Here is a 14,570-nt window from a genome sequence, read left to right on the forward strand (position 1 = left end):
TATTATGTAAACACTTTTATTTTGGATGCGATTAATCGCGAGTAATCGTTTGACAGCCCTAGTATTTTTATTACATGCTAAAACAAACAAATGCTTTAGAGGAAAAATCTCAGTTTACCACATGGGTGACACAAGAGGAAACTTTTTCTCATGCATTATTAATTTTTACCATTTTTGAACATGCTATGGAGCAATATCCACAGGTTGGGGTTAATAATCGTATGCAGGGAAACAAGTGGATGTTTAGTCTTGAGCTCTTAAGTGCAGTTTTCATCTTCATAGGCCATCATCTCCCACGCACAGGAAAACAGCAAACAATAGCAGAAAAGCTGACATGACTGTGGGTGAGATGAGATGCAGTTAACCACATCCCTGAGGCCTTCACATGCTGGTTAGATGTGTAGATTTTAAGTGTGAAAACGTCACCACAGCGCACAAGAATCAAAATGAGTTTTGCATACAAAAGCACCCTTTGCATTTGCACCAGGATTCGGTTAGCATTGTCAAAACCAATTTCTTTTGCGTCTGTATATATATTTTAGACGACCTTAAAGGAGAAATAATGCAAAAGACGGAATAAATTGAAATAGACTATTTAAGATCATAAGAATTGCTATGCAAAAACTTATATACATATATATATCCTTTATTTTATGTAATAAATGCACTGACCCGCTCATAGACCAACTACACACTTTTGCAAGTTTAACCCTAAAGATATAAATGAAGACAAGGGGAAAAATCGTATATGACCGATTTTTCTTTTTTAAATTACACTCTTAGGCCGTTGCACACTGAGTCCGAAATTCGCACGTTAAAAAATAAATACGACCTCACGTTATGTCGCTTGCACACTGCCTCCGAAACTTTCATCCGTCATAAAAAAAAATCGAATCAGGTTCGATTTTCTGCGTTTTTCGCATCAGTAGGAAGCAGTTTGAATGGTGTTTTGACAATTCAGAGCCACTAAATCTCGAATATGAAAAAACCTACCCTATCTCACGACCAATTCGTATGAATTCGTACGAGTGATTCAAAAGTAGCTAATTCGTACGACCTCACTCGTACGATTTGTCTAAACCCACGTGATGGTTAGGTTTAGGGGCGGGGTTTAGGGGTGGGTCATTCGTACGAATTCATACGAATTGGCCATTTCGTAAAATATGTACGATTTAGCTAAAATCTTACGAATTCGTACGAGTGAGGTCGTATGAATTGTTACGAATTAGCCACCTCGTAAAATTCGTACGAATTCCCGTGAGATCGGGTTGGAAAAAACGCATACGAAAATTTTGGACTCAGTGTGCAATGGGCATGGCGCTTTTCCACTGCATGGCACGGTACGGTACGGCTCACTTGTGACGCTTTTTCACTGCATGATACTAACATGTGACGTGAACACACTGCAGATCACTGATTGGCCAAAGGCTATGTTTACACGGAAACGATTCTGAAGAGAAAACGCAAAAGTGGCGTGGTGTTATCACTTTTTATTCTGCGTTTAGACGAGCGTTTTGGGTGGGAAATCCGCGTGTATACGGTGATACGGCAATTATGCGTGAAAGTATGCACTCCAGGCGGCTAGGTGGCAACGTGGAGCACTACCACACAACAACACCACGTCCGCGCGCCTGCGTACATAGGGCAGACTTTTGCGTTTTACCATTTACACGGGAACTCGGCGGTGGAGCGTTTTTAAAATTCCACTCTGGAGGGTGGTTTCAATTTTTGCGTTTTTAAGCCCCCAAAACGCCATCGCCATGCAAACGAAAGGCAAATCCGATAAAATATTTTTACGTTTTCACCCGCGAGCGTTCTCGTTCTCGCGAGAAAGAATTATCACAACCAGCGTCATTGTATTTGCGAGACATCAAACCCGCTAGATTTAGGCTATGTTAACACGGAAACGATTCTGAAGAGAAAACGCAAAAGTGGCGTTGCGTCATAACTTTTTATTCTGCGTTTAGACGAGCGTTTTGGGTGGGAAATCCGCGTGCAAATGGTGACGCAAAAGTGTGTGAAATTCAATGTAGTATGCACTTCAGGCGGCTAGGAGTGCATTCTACAAAAACACCAAGTCCACGCGCCTGCGTACAACCTTCACGGTCAAGCAAAATGTAGCGTTTTACCGTTTACACGTGAACGCGGCGGTGGAGCGTTTTTAAAATTTCCACTCTGGAGGGTGGTTTCACTTTTTTTGCGTTTTTAAGCCTCAAAAAACGCCGTCGTCGTGTAAACGAAAGGAACAGCCGATAAATAGCCAGTAACACTTCCAAAAAATAAATAGCTGAATCGTGGTCAATGGACGAAGTGCAGACGTTCCTCTCGGATAAAATATAACGGCCAGACTATAATCCCACACACTTTGAAGCGGTACTAACTGCAGTGGAAAAGCAAACCGAGCCGTGCCGAGTCGTACTGCGCAGAGGAAAAGCGAACCGAGCCGTGCCAGCAGTGGAAATGCACCCTTACAATCAATACATGGCTTTTACTCGGTTTTAGGAAAGTCTCATATACTGGTTCAGTCTCATTCCATTGGTCGGTACGGCTCTTGACTCCTCTTGTTTCGGTGCTGTTTGGTCCTGGGCTGAGGTAATGGAGGCGGGTCCTCCTCGTCCTCGTCCTGAGGCGGTGGGGGGGGTCGGGCTCGGATCTGGGCTCTGGGTTGAGTCTGGCTTCGAGGGGTTTCTGGAGATGGGCTGCAGGGCATTGGGACCTCTTGCGGGATGGGGGGCGCCGGCTGCCCTCTAGCGGTCCCTTTGGATCTGCTTGTACCGTTCTGATCTGGGGTCAGAACTGCTAGCCTGAGCTCCTCCTCATCTGGAAGATATCAAAGACAAGATGTTCATAAACTTGCATTTTTTCAGATAGGCTGTAAATGTACTCGGTTATGTGAAGTGATGTGGATTTTTTCAGAGAGGCAGAGATTAGGGATGCACCGATATGAAAATTTTGGCCGATAACCGATAATTCTTTATATTTGAAAGCCGATAACCGATATATCGGCCGATAAACTTAAATCCAAATTTGTATCTAATTTTGAGAGCCTGATTACAAAAACAAAAGTCTCACAATTAAATCCACGTCCCAAGCACACAATTATAATGATGTTGTATAGCCGATATGACATATTTGCGTTGCTCATGTTGTCCCGAACCAGATTTTCATTTTTTGAAGAGATTTCAATCATATTTCAAGAAATTCAAAAACATAATCAGTGCTCAACAAGTGTCTCAGCTGAAGGGAATAATACATTATTTATCGGCTTTAATATATCGGCCACATTTTCTTACCAGGCCGATAACGATAACATTAAATATGAATATATATCGGCCGATACCGATATATCGTGCATCCATAGCAGAGATTAATATTTATTTACATAATATAATATACCTGTAGCAAGTTCTTGATTTGTGTAATCCTGTTGTTGTATCTCTTTAGAAATTGCTAAAAACGTGAATCCAAGAAATCAACAGGGTGATCTGGTAAATTTTACTTTCTCAAATGAACACCTAGTAATGCTAATTCTACACACAGTAGACAGTGAATATGATGTATTTGTCGATCAGCCATTGTACTCATTTTTAAAAAGTGTGTATTCTTTAAAAAAAACCTGTTTTGAGTGCCGATTGTTCTGTTAAAAGCCACAGAAACCCACATAAAGACGTGCGTATACAGGATATTATGGGGAGCTCGGTTATATTACGCAACAGTGGTCTGACGTTTTCAAAATGTACAAATATTAAGCATTAAAAGTTTATTTTTTTTAAGAAACTAATATATATGAGAAACAGGAAACTGATGTGGTAAAAGGCTTCACTTTCCTATTTTAAACGTGTTAATTATAACAATTTGTTTTCGACCTGAAAAAATGCGTAATTTTATTTAAATATTAAATTTAATATTTAAATACAATTATTACATTTTATTTAATAGTTTTATATTATTTAATATTAAATATTTAACAATATTATTGATCTGTGTTTTACTACTTTCATGTCATCACTGTGAAGCTGCTTTGATACAATCTGTATTATGAAAAGCGCTATATAAATAAATGTGACTTGACTTGACTTGACTTAAATGCCTGTATTTAAGAGTTGGCATGGAGCATTGTGCCCGGGAAAATTTCAAGCTCAAACAGCTTCAGTTTGATCTTTTGTTGAAAACACAATTGCTCATTGATTTATTTTAGAGGTGATGAAGAAGTCGCTGACCTTCTTGGCGTTTCGTACGTTGTTGACAGCTTTTACACGCACAGATGATGAGAACACAGATCAGCAAAAGCAGAAGGGCTCCTCCGCCGGCTAGGATGCCCACCATGACCAAGAAATCAAAGCCAAAGAGTTTACCACCTGGACCAAAACCTGAACCTGAACCTGTAAGACACAACCACATGAAATCAATAACAGACAAGTGGATCATTATAAAACATCCGTTTTAAGCTGTTTAAGATCAAATCATACGCAATACTGTACGATCCAACGAAATTTCATGAGAGAGTCGAATGTTTGGACACACTTTATTCTTAGGGATTCTTCACCTCTGGAAAGATGAATGCGTATTTAAAATGGGAAATTTATGTAGGCCTAGAAGAATTGTGAAATTATTTTTGAATTTGGAGCTTTCTAGACTGAGAAAAGCTAAAAAAATGTATTTTTGGCTTATGTGGATGAAAGACAACAACTCCCAGAATGCACTTGCAAAAGTAAGTGTTTGTGCTGCCTTAAGGTATTAAGTTACATTACACTTGAAATGTCAAACTGTATCAACTTGGATATTTGAGTTTTTCTCAACAAGTTCAACCCAGAGAAACTATTCTAATGATGCATTTAAAGTTGTGAAAGCTAAATGCGTGAAAACAGTTCACAGTTTAACACCATTTTCCAAAGTCAATGGGAAAAATAGTGTTGTTTTACTGTCAGTGATTCACGATTGTACTGTACGTCAGCAGCAAAAACAGGAAACGGCCCAAAAACCAGTCATATACTTTATGGAACAAAAGTGAAATTGTGAAAAGTGTCAGAGCTGCACATTTTACATCAATGTTTAAGGTCTGTCCAAAACCCCAGAAAGGTCTAGATTTAGATCACAACAAAAGAGCATTTTTAACCATGTGAAATAAGAAATACTTACATGATATTGGGGTACTCTCACTTTTTTCTTTGCTGACAGGATTTTGTGCCTCGCAGGAGTACGGTTTATACTCTTGTACTTGAGTAAATGACAAGAACACTTGATAGTTTTTGTCATTCTGGATCTTTTTGTCTTCTTTATACCAGGATACAGTCAGATCTTTTCTGTTTCCGATGTTACAGGAGAGAGTCGCGTTCCCATCTTTTGAGCATTTGGGTATCACAGTGGGTTTAGGGGCCTTTTCTGTTTCAGAAACATGGAGGTTATTTACTATACTGTCACTAATATAGAAATACACAGTCTGATTTTGTTATTATTGTTGTGTTGGAAGGGTGGAAATATTTGTCATCTTACCATATACTTTAATTTCCATTTCGTCTTTACCAGTCTCTGTACCAACAGCATTAAATTCAGTGAAGGTAAATTTGCCCGTGTCCTTCAGACTAACATTTAATAATCTCAATGATCCATCTTCTTCCATAGATACACCTTCATACTTTTTTTTGTCTTTCCCACCTTTCCAGCGAATCATTTCGCCGTTTATGCTGTGGACCCATTTTCTCTCATGAGGTTTCTCTTTGTTGTTGTTTGTTTTCCGCTTAATGATACAGGACGTTCCCACTTGTAGATCTGTTCCACATGTCTTTGTTGACACTATAATAAATTAAACCATATTAGTATTTAATAAAACTCAACAGGGTTCAACTGCAATATGTGTTTCACTATGAGGAAAAAGAGAGAATGAATAATTCTCAGGGTGAGTTTCTTTTTAAAAGTCAATTTCGGTTCAAACACTAACTTTAGACAACATATTTCAATATTAAAATGCCACCATAAAAAAATTAATTTAACACACACTGTCTCCTATAACAACAACAGGATATGTCGTCACACTGTATGGGGTAAGTTGTCACAAAGGCAAAAAGTAACTTAAAAATGCCAAACCATTACGACCAACAGAACTTACAATTGTGTAACATTACAACACATCTGCCCTGACCTAAAGAGTTCAAATCTGCATTTGCTATATATTTATACTCAAGTTAGTGTGTTTCTCGTGTTCCTCTGTCCAACAGATAGTTAGCAAAAATAATATGACACTGAAACTTCACAAAATGATTATAATTTAATACTGTTTTGAACTGGATGTTTGAAAGCAACAAATCAGTGTTTGATAAAATAAGCATTTGACTCAAAACCTTATAGTTTCTGAAATACAGACTTTCTTCTATAAGAAAAGGGAGTTTGAGAACCTTTCATTGAAAAGCTCTTTCTTATTTCGAATAACATTTAAAGAAACCTTTTCCACTTCAAAGAACTTTTTGTGGAATTTAAAGATTTAATCGATGTTTAAATGTTGTTCACAGAAACATAAATACCAATACAGAACCGTTATTTTTAAGAGAGTAACACTATCATTTGACTACATATATAAATGTTTGTTTAAAGCCGAATTTGTGTGTAAACCTCACCAGATTTGCATTTAAAAGTGTCCAAGAATTACAGCAGAAGTATCAAGTGGACACAATAATATCACATTTGTTGCTTTAAGGCCATATTTTAACTGATCTAACGCTTAAAAATGGCGTTTCTGACAAAAGCGAATTTGGATGTTACAATGACTTGATAAATTTGAGTTGATGTAAAATATCCTAGTATGTATAAGATCAAATGTTAATATGGATTACTATTCTTGATATTTTTTAAACACAATGTAACATTTGATCTCAACTACAAAATATATAAGAAAAACGGCTTCTTCACTTCAGTCTATTAACATATCTATACAAAACAAAATCAGAACCTACCAGAGAGTGCAGCGAAGCCACAGAGGAACAACAATAAGAGATTGTGTTTGCAGTCCATTGCTCTTCTGAACACAGTAAATGTTCCAGAACCCTTTTCACAATCACTTGGAGGAAACTGAAGAATTTCCTGTTTCTCGATCAGAGTTGGCGGTTATATGCAGACAGAATCATGAAGTGAAGATGTCAGTTGTTCAGAAAATGCGACGGCGCTTCACAGGTGTGGAAAGATGTCATCTGACGTGCTGCTTTATGAAGCAGGTGTTTCTGCAAACAGATATAGAATAGATATAATGTTTTGAGATGTTGGCCAGCTATTTTTATCTTTGGTCTTGCGGACTAGAAAGCTGGCAAGCACTGATTTATGAATACATTTTTTTATTTATTTTTTTATATATATGTAATTTATAGACAGAAAGGCTGATGGAAAGGTTTGTTGTAGATGTTTTTCATATTATCTCATACTGGATCTAGGACAGTGGTTCTCAACTGGTGTATCACGACCCAAAAATGGTTTGCATGTCTGTGCAGTGACCTGGTGGCTTAAATGCATAATTGCGTGACTATATAAAAGTCATACAATGCTGCCATCTTGTGAGAAACTTTTCTTTTGAAATGCTTTAAAATTGGGATACTCCATTTTTTTTTTTTTTTTTTGGCTTTACCACTCCCCAGTTGAGTTTTACCGTTTTCGAATGTATTCAGCCGATTTTTTGATATTTAGAAGAATATCAGTTGCCAGACATTGCAGATGAGCAAACACTCTTAAAAATACGTCTTCCAGATGTAAATATTACATCAAATAGACTCTTGCTATCTAATTACGCGACGTGAACATCATCGAAAAGCTGTAAAACACGAGCACACTTTATTAAAATCTATATTATTTTGAAAGACGCTTCTTTTACCTTAGTGTTGGAGAGGAAAGTACTAGTTAGCACCCCTGGGTGTCGGTCAGGTCAGGACACAAAGAATGAGGAGACTGGTGCTTCTTTCCAAAGAGGAAGAGTCTAAAATAACACACATATTACATTAGCATTAGTATAAGTAATGTGTAGCCTACATTAACATGAATTAGTTCCTTTCTTAATTCAGAATAGCTTACTAGCATATTCAGTATCACCTAAATAGGATGGGAGATTGAAGACAATATATCTATTGGTCTGGTCACAAAAAATGACTTTGGTAGTCTATATGAATCCAGATGCAGCAGCATCAATAAACAATCTACTTTCCCAAATTAGCATAATCAAATGGAAATAATACTGGATAATCCTTCTCCAGAATAATTAGTTAACATTACATATACAAAGTAGACTGTCACATTATTAGAAATCATGTTACACCTATTGTTTCTTTCATCGCGAAACGACTCTCTGGACATGCTCATTTAAGTGGACAAAGCTTAAAAATACACTTAAAACATCAAGAAATTAAAGAAATCTACTTGGTCATGTACTAATACTTTTTTTTAACAACAAAACGCCAACGAACATCCAAATAACAGGCATGAAGAAACTTCATGTGCGCAACTGCCGTTCTCTCAGTCGATACAATAACAATAACAATATCGCCTCCTACTGGAAGCATCGGGTATCGCACTCTAAAATAACTATCAAAGTCACACAATAGAAGTCTTCTTTCTCCGACGGGAGCCTTTTACAAACTCTTAGAGAAAGGATATAACATTTGTCACTCGATAAAGCAGAGGTTCTTTTGTAGGTTTTCTTTTCGGTGAAGTTAATTTCACATTGAACCTTTCCTCACTGCAGAACACGAAATCTAGTGGGAGGAGTTGGATCTAACTCCTCCCACATACGCCTAAACCTACCCATCTCCGCCCCCTGATCCCTAACCCCACCCCTAATCCAATCTCCACTCCTTAGATCTGGATCTAACTCCGCCCCCTGGATCTCGTGTACTGCAATGATTTGCTACCGTTCCTTTCTACCACCAGAGGGCATGAAAGATGACGAAGCTCAACCCAACCTACAGACTCCAGACACACAACAGATGCATTATTATGCGTTTAGATTACACACTAACACAAAACCAAGGAGATCGAAAGAGATGAAGAAAAGCAGAGTGAAGATGTTCCTCAGAGGTTCTCATATTCTCTGGATCTCGATCCTCTGTGAAGCTGTTTCAGGTATTACTTCAGACTTTAATAGAAATGTTGGCGTTTAAAAAAAACAAGCTTAATAAAATCATGGCTACTTATACATGTCCAAAATGTTATTTTTTGTCCTTTTTAGTGTGAAGTCTTTGCTTTAAAAAAAAATCAAACCTCTTAAATTGTATATTAAAGATTAATTTTGTGCCTTGGAGTTTCAAGGTTCAAAATTGCAAGTCCATTGCTATTGATCGAATATCTTAAATCTTAAAATTGAGTAGAACTAACAGAAAATATTTTGAAAACTAAGCGGTTGTTGATGACTCAGGTTTTTGAATGTTGTTTTGGGGGAAAAAAAATATAAATGCAATGTCAAACTTGCTTATAAGTTTCCTGCTGTCAATCTAATGGGGTAATATATGATTTCTTTCAGGCGATAATGTGATGAAAGCGGTGAATAGTGAAACTGTGTTCACTCCAGTGTCTGGATCTGTGTATCCCAGCACCACCAGCATTACATGGAAACACAAAGACAATGGTGTTGTTGTGAAGGTCATTGAATGGGAGCGGGAGGATGATAGCACTGTAATTCCCAACCCCAAATTCAGATCCCACGCAAGCCTAAACAAACAGACAGGAGAACTCACTCTTAAACATCTACAGCTCAAACACACTGGAGTTTACACCCTCGACATCAGCGGCAAAGAGCAAAGAAAGCAATTCGTTCTGACTGTTATAGGTGAGCATTTCATTTTCATCATCATCATCATTATTTACATATATTATGCTGTGTTAGAAATAATGCACTAATAATACAACGATAGGCAATTGGTTCTGGGTCATATAACAAAAATGTATTTAAAAATTAACACTTTTTTTTTTCAAATGATAATTTTCTATTTGATGGACAAAAATACACCAGTCTTTTTAATATAGTTTTATTATTTTGTAAATTAGCTTTTATTTTTTATTTTATATTTTAAGTTTGATTGATTTTTTTTCTGTTTTATTTATTTAGTTTTCCATATAATTTAGTATATTACAAATATTTAATTTCAAGTTTTAGTTGAAGTTTTTCATCTTAGTAAATTCTTTCAATTTACTTTTTATTTTATTTGAATTTTTAGCAATTTCTAAAAAAAAATATGTTTTTCATTTTTCTTATTTGAATCATTTTAATTTTATTTTCAGTTAATAATTTTAGTGCTTCAAATTAAACTTTAATGAAACTTTTTTCTTTATTTTCGCAAAGGAAACATTCCTTATTTTCAATTAGTTTAAGTATTTAATTTAATATTTATATTTTATTATAAATATTTATTATTAATTTTTAATAGTTTTAGTTATTATAATAACCCTCCAATAAATGCGTAGGCTATAATAATTATTGTTTTTATTCAAATTAATAATTATAAATTACATACAAAATATACTATATATTGGGTGCTTACCTTTTGATGAACATTTGGATCAGAATATGTATATTATATCAGAATAATATACAAGTACAAAAGAAAAAAAAAAAAAAGCCAGCCCAGAGGTCATTACTCTTCTTAAAAACTAAGTAACATATTTAGTTACTTCTTTGGGAAGCAATGCAATATTGTAATTTATACTTTCCCCAACACTGCATGTGTGTGCATACACTGTTGTTAATTTTCATCTTAATTCACAGAGCCTGTCCGCAAACCTTATATTATTAAGAAAGATTGCGAACTGGGAGATGTTCCTAAATGTTCCTTGAGTTGTGAGAGTGATGATGGAGCCTCTGGAAGTGCAGTGGTCTGGCAGAGCTCTGGAGAGACGCTGCACGGACGAGATCAGCAGACGAGGACGATAACAGTGACCGAGAGCAGTGACCCCGATAACTCCTACACCTGCACCCTGAAGAGCGCAGTGAACGAGGAGACCAGCGACCCCGTGTATGACAGAGATCTGTTTCACGGTGAGACTTAACATTAATCACCTTACTGGACAATATCATCAGGACACAACCATATTTTACACAAGTACGCAAGCGCTTGGTATTCAGTTACTTATTGTTTTTTAATTCTGAGTTTATATTCTGCACTTCTGACTTTTTTTCTCAATTTCCAGTTTATATCTTAAATTTCTGACTTTTTTCTGTCAATTTTGAGTTTATATCTTAAACTTTAAATTTTTTTCTGTCAATATCGAGTTTATATCTTAAACTTCTGACTTTTTTTCTGTCAATTTCAAGTTTATATCTTAAACTTCTGACTTTTTTCTCTCAATTCTGAGTTTATATCTTAAACTTCAGATTTTTTTTCTGTCAATATCGAGTTTATATCTTAAACTTCTGACTTTTTTCTGTCAATATTGAGTTTATATCTTAAACTTCTGACTTTTTTCTCTCAATTTCGAGTTTATATCTTAAACTTCAGATTTTTTTCTGTCAATTTCGAGTTTGTATCTTAAACTTCTGACATTTTTCTCTCAATTCTGAGTTTATATCTTAAACTTCAGATTTTTTTTCTGTCAATATCGAGTTTATATCTTAAACTTCTGACTTTTTTCTGTCAATATTGAGTTTATATCTTAAACTTCTGACTTTTTTCTCTCAATTTCGAGTTTATATCTTAAACTTCAGATTTTTTTCTGTCAATTTCGAGTTTGTATCTTAAACTTCTGACATTTTTCTCTCAATTTTGAGTTTATATCTTATACTTCTGATTTTTTTTCTGTCAATATCGAGTTTATATCTTAAACTTCTGACTTTTTTCTCTCAATTTTTAGTTTATATCTTAAACTTCTGACATTTTTCTCTCAATTTTGAGTTTATCTTAAACTTCTGACTATTTTCTCTCAATTCTGAGTTTATATCTTAAACTTCTGACTTTTTTCTGTCAATTTCGAGTTTATATCTTAAACTTCTGACTTTTTTCTCTCAATTCTGAGTTTATATCTTAAACTTCTGACTTTTTTCTGTCAATATCGAGGTTATATCTTAAACTCCTGACTTTTTCTGTCAATATCGAGTTTATACAGTATATATATATATATATATATATATTATATATTATTATATATTATATATATTATGAGATGAAAACTCACACTTGTTAGTCATAATGTCTGAATTGTGAGATAAAAACCTCACAATTATGTTTTTATTTTAGTTTTTATTTCGCGGAAGAAACAAACAAGAAATAAACAAGCTTCCTACTGGCCAGCACTTGCATACATTTGCAAATTTGTGTAAAATAGGATATAGAATAGGATATATATGTTTCTAGATAAATACCACCATTTAGGTAATGCTTTAATTCACTATGCACTATGCAAGATACAATTGAATAATTCACTTATCAATTAATAACCTTAATGATCTTACTAAAGTCATGTTTTGTGTTCACCATAAAATCTATAACATGCATTTAGAAAGCACAGGTGAATTTACATTTCATGCCAACTGTAATAACCTATTTTTTCTTCTGTAGACTCATTTACAATATCTGACATTGTAATTATCATTGTAAGTGTCATCGCTGTGGTCCTTTCGCCGATCCTGTTGTGGTAAGACTGTATTTAATCTTTAAAATATTTGAAATGTGTTTCTTTATCATTTTCTCAAAACAGCATTTTGACCATTGTCCCAAACTTGAGGAAATTTACCATTCGCAAAATGTTTTACTTCCATAATGTCACATTTATTGTGACGCTGGATATTAAGTGAGGAAATATAGAGCAAGACTTCATTGCATCTGGGAATTTATTAATGGCAGAATGTATAAAGACCTTCATTTTGAGTTTGCTCCAATAATTATTAGGCTGTAGGTTCACATTAGTAGCCATTGCTGTCTGTGCTCATGAATCATTCACAAAAAAATGTGTATTGATGACGTTTAAATAGGGTTGAATATTTGACTAATGATTAGTGTGTCCCTTCTGTTCAAGGTGTTTGTGGCGCTTTCGTAAGAGATGCTTGCAGAGTACGTTTATTTTCTTTATTCTTTGTAGAAAATCATTCCTGTGTGCAATATTATGGACAAATGAAATTGATCTTAGCCTCTATGGGTTCTGTGCAGGCATATTCACAAAAGATGAATGGGCTCCGTTTCGTAACTGACCAATCAGCATCCAAGGTACTACTGTATGTGGTTTTATCTTGTACATTTAAAGACAAACATGTTTTTTGTGTGTATTTGTTGTTGTTTTTATACAGTTTTTTCCCCACAGAAATGGCATTCATGAGTGAATGACTGATCCTCATCATGAACCTCCTGAATCTTCAAATGCAAAGATCTTCTCAACACATTCGCCTGGCCAGCTTTACTAAAGCCTCTGCTCATAACTGTGCTTCATAACTTTGACTGTCTCCTCTGGTTCTGAATATTTAGGCCTAAATCTAGTTACATGCAAATACTTTTTCAATGAGGGACAAGATGAGAATATCTTCCTGGCACCAAACAGAAAGTAGCGTATGAATTAACAAATTATTCTGATTTATTTTTCATTTGTGGGGAAAAGCAGAGAAGGAATTTAATTCTGTTTTATGTTGTACCCAAGGCAAAGAGATTGTTCTGTGCTCACATCCCAAATGTGAAGAGTTTGATAAAGGGACATGAACCAATAAAATTGTAAACATTGAATGCAAATCCTGAATAAAATAATAATAGATAAAATCCTCTGTATTCTGTGATTGCATCTACTGTAGTGTGGTTATTATGTTTCATGCTTTATTGTAAATTGTTTGTCCATTTAATCCCACCGTTCATAAAAGCGATCGTAAAGAAAGTGCTCATTTATGAAGCTTTAAAAATGTTATTGACTGCAAGTGCATTTCCTCAGTCTCAGTTAAATTGTGTGTTGTTTCACATGCATGGTTAGTGCAAAATGTCACTTGACCAAAGCAGTTTAATTCCTGTTTGCACCATTAGTAGATGATGGCTGGATCAGCTCCAACACAAAAGGTTTATAAAGTATGTTAACATAAAAGATTTTTGGTACACATTATCTTTAAGGTGCTAGTATTGTGTATAGTATTGTGTTGATTGCCATCACGATTGAAAACGTGACATTGATTTCCTACAACAGTTCAATAAACAGTTAAAATTAAATAACTTACATTTTAGATGCAATATTGGATGTTGAGTGAATTTGTTCTGTTTCAGCAGCAACAAAAACCACAGCAGAACCACGGCACATGTCACAGGAACACCTGTTTTCATTACTGAATGATTCAGCATTTTGAACGAATCGGTTGAGTCAAAGATTCAATGCCCATACATAAACACCTGTCTCATTCTTGAATGAATCAGTCGTTTGAACGAATCGTTTGAATGAATTAATCAATGACTCACTCATTAAGACGGTCGTCTGCCGCCACCTACTGGCGGTTTAGTGTTAAATGTTTAGTATCATTCTTTCCAACGTTTAAATGTAAATGTAAATAAATTCCATAACATTATTTTACGCAATTATAATTTTTCAGTGTAAATGATTTAATTTGATCAGCCCCGCCTAGGGTAACAGCCCTATTCGAAATAATT

General features: G+C 35.2%; 2 protein-coding genes across 4 annotated transcripts in view; one reads left to right on the forward strand and one right to left on the reverse strand.

Moving 5' to 3' along the window:
- Positions 1 to 14,570, reverse strand: part of cd2 (CD2 molecule) — a 20,764-nt gene continuing 6,194 nt past the window's right edge. Inside the window, exons 2-7 of the mRNA XM_039648244.2 lie at positions 7,853 to 7,954; positions 6,948 to 7,211; positions 5,494 to 5,793; positions 5,140 to 5,382; positions 4,221 to 4,382; positions 1 to 2,820 (exon numbers count right to left, since the gene is read on the reverse strand). Of these exons, the coding sequence (XP_039504178.2) occupies positions 2,528 to 2,820; positions 4,221 to 4,382; positions 5,140 to 5,382; positions 5,494 to 5,793; positions 6,948 to 7,005 (1,056 nt within the window). The 5' untranslated portion in view covers positions 7,006 to 7,211; positions 7,853 to 7,954 and the 3' untranslated portion in view covers positions 1 to 2,527. The remainder of the gene's footprint in view (positions 2,821 to 4,220; positions 4,383 to 5,139; positions 5,383 to 5,493; positions 5,794 to 6,947; positions 7,212 to 7,852; positions 7,955 to 14,570) is intronic.
- LOC120460486 (uncharacterized) lies at positions 8,905 to 13,703 on the forward strand. Of its 3 annotated transcripts, none has more exons than XM_039648258.2 (7): positions 8,905 to 9,093; positions 9,491 to 9,796; positions 10,733 to 11,002; positions 12,519 to 12,594; positions 12,976 to 13,010; positions 13,107 to 13,171; positions 13,258 to 13,703. In XM_039648258.2, exons 1-6 carry the CDS (start codon positions 8,907 to 8,909, stop codon positions 13,145 to 13,147), a joined length of 915 nt encoding a protein of 304 aa, XP_039504192.2. In that variant the 5' UTR covers positions 8,905 to 8,906; the 3' UTR covers positions 13,148 to 13,171; positions 13,258 to 13,703. The 3 variants fall into 3 exon arrangements, with proteins under 3 accessions (XP_039504192.2, XP_039504191.2, XP_088988694.1); XM_039648257.2 differs by having other exon boundaries at positions 13,107 to 13,163; XM_089132568.1 differs by lacking the exons at positions 12,976 to 13,010; positions 13,107 to 13,171; positions 13,258 to 13,703 and having other exon boundaries at positions 12,519 to 12,598.

This window comes from Pimephales promelas, chromosome 6 (genome assembly GCF_988280905.1).
Source record: "Pimephales promelas chromosome 6, fPimPro1.hap1.1, whole genome shotgun sequence".
Lineage (NCBI taxonomy): Eukaryota > Metazoa > Chordata > Actinopteri > Cypriniformes > Leuciscidae > Pimephales > Pimephales promelas.